The sequence below is a fragment of the Trypanosoma equiperdum genome, assembly GCF_001457755.1.
Source record: "Trypanosoma equiperdum strain OVI genome assembly, contig: ctg_50, whole genome shotgun sequence".
Taxonomy (NCBI): domain Eukaryota; phylum Euglenozoa; class Kinetoplastea; order Trypanosomatida; family Trypanosomatidae; genus Trypanosoma; species Trypanosoma equiperdum.
This window is the reverse complement of record NW_027124432.1, coordinates 850-2,414: the sequence shown is the minus strand read 5'-3', so window position 1 is coordinate 2,414 and position 1,565 is coordinate 850. Positions and strand designations below refer to the sequence as shown.

The 1,565-nt window shown below is 44.7% G+C and overlaps 1 pseudogene across 1 annotated transcript; it reads right to left on the bottom strand.

The window, feature by feature from the left end:
• Position 1: 1 nt before the first annotated feature.
• TEOVI_000213800:pseudogene lies at positions 2-982 on the bottom strand (annotated as a pseudogene). Its single transcript has one exon. A coding segment is annotated over exon 1 (981 nt).
• Between the last annotated feature and the right edge of the window lie 583 nt (positions 983-1,565).

Here is a 1,565-nt window from a genome sequence, read left to right as displayed (position 1 = left end):
ATGATGCAATATTCTGTTTTTGTGTTTGTGTGGGTTGAGCATCGGAATCCTTTCGTGCTGCAGTTTGGGGTGCTGTTCTCGAGGGTTGCGCACCTTCAGCTCCAGCTCCAGATTCCTTTAATGCCTTTACTTCCTCTTCATTTTTCGCTCTACCGTAAGTTCCCTTCAGCCTTTTAACTTTCTCCTTCAAGTTTTCCAGCGCTGCATCTCTCTTATTCATATGGCTCATCGCCTCATCTAACCGCTTAACCCATGGCTTAGAAGCAAGAGGATCAGGCCTTTCAGGTATTTGTAGTGGTGAACTGTCTGGTGGTGGTGGTGATGGTGGTGGTGGGGGTGGTGGGGGTGGTGGGGAATCAACTTCCTGGTCTTCTGAATACAATCCTCGCAAATTCTCCAAGTCTTTTCTTATGGCTTCAATAGTAACCTCAACTCTTTCGCTATCCTTTGTACACCTGCTCTTAACTCCATACCATGCCTGTAGACCGTCTTCCGCTGTCCCGCTTTGGTCATGGCCATAACTTCGAGCCTTCCCGCTCCCAAGGCAGTAGTCGGTGGCCTCGCCAACAGAGCTGCAAATGCAGACAATTTCTTTTGGTATTGTTGGCCACTCACTAGCTGGGTTACAGGGCTGGTTGCCCCCATGGGATCCAAAAGTTTTGTCCGCATCCTCTTTTTCAATGTTTTCCCCATACGCTGCTTTCCGAAACGCTGTCCTGGCATTATTTTCATGACTCTGCACTTCGCTTTCTAACTCTTTCACCTTTTCCGTCTCCGTTTTCAGAGTCGATGAATCTCTAGCATGTTTCAACTTACCGATGTAGTTTTCTCCTTTTGCTCCCTCTGCCGCCTTCGTGAAGAGCGAGCACAAAATATCAAACATCTTCTCGTTTTTGCCATGGTTCCTCCAGCTGTCCTCGCCGACAGTAACCTGCGATACCAACACTCCCACCATGACCACTTGCATAAATGATCGCCACATTGTTGTCTTTCTTCACTGTAAACAACAGCACAGAGAAAAACAGCATTCATATTAAACACTACCGTAAAATCAAATAAATGCTGTCTACCTTAAAACATGCACATGTATTATCCCACAGATCAAATATTAATTTTCAACCATCGGCATAAAAAGATATGCCTTTCGTAGGCAGAGCAAACAAACTAACATAACATCCAACAGGCCATCTCAACAAGCTCACTATACACGAGGATAGTAAATTCGTCAAATCACTATACAGATGCCATCGTCGTCATTTCCCTCATACAGTAGATTCAGCTGGGTCAAAAAGAGGCACACATCCCACATCAAGTCTTTCACCTGCCTTATCCTGGTGTATTTCAATCACTCAACCTCTGACAATTGCTATATTCATATTCTTTTGGTTACACTTTCTTAATATCCTCTCAGATACACGAGCACATCACATTGCTTATCTTTACATGGCAATCCAAAATAACAACAGAACCAAAATGCACACAGTAAACTTCTTGACACCTGAGGCCGCTCCCACTCCAATCTCGAGGGCCTTAACATCAGAGACACTCTTGACTAACACTAATAC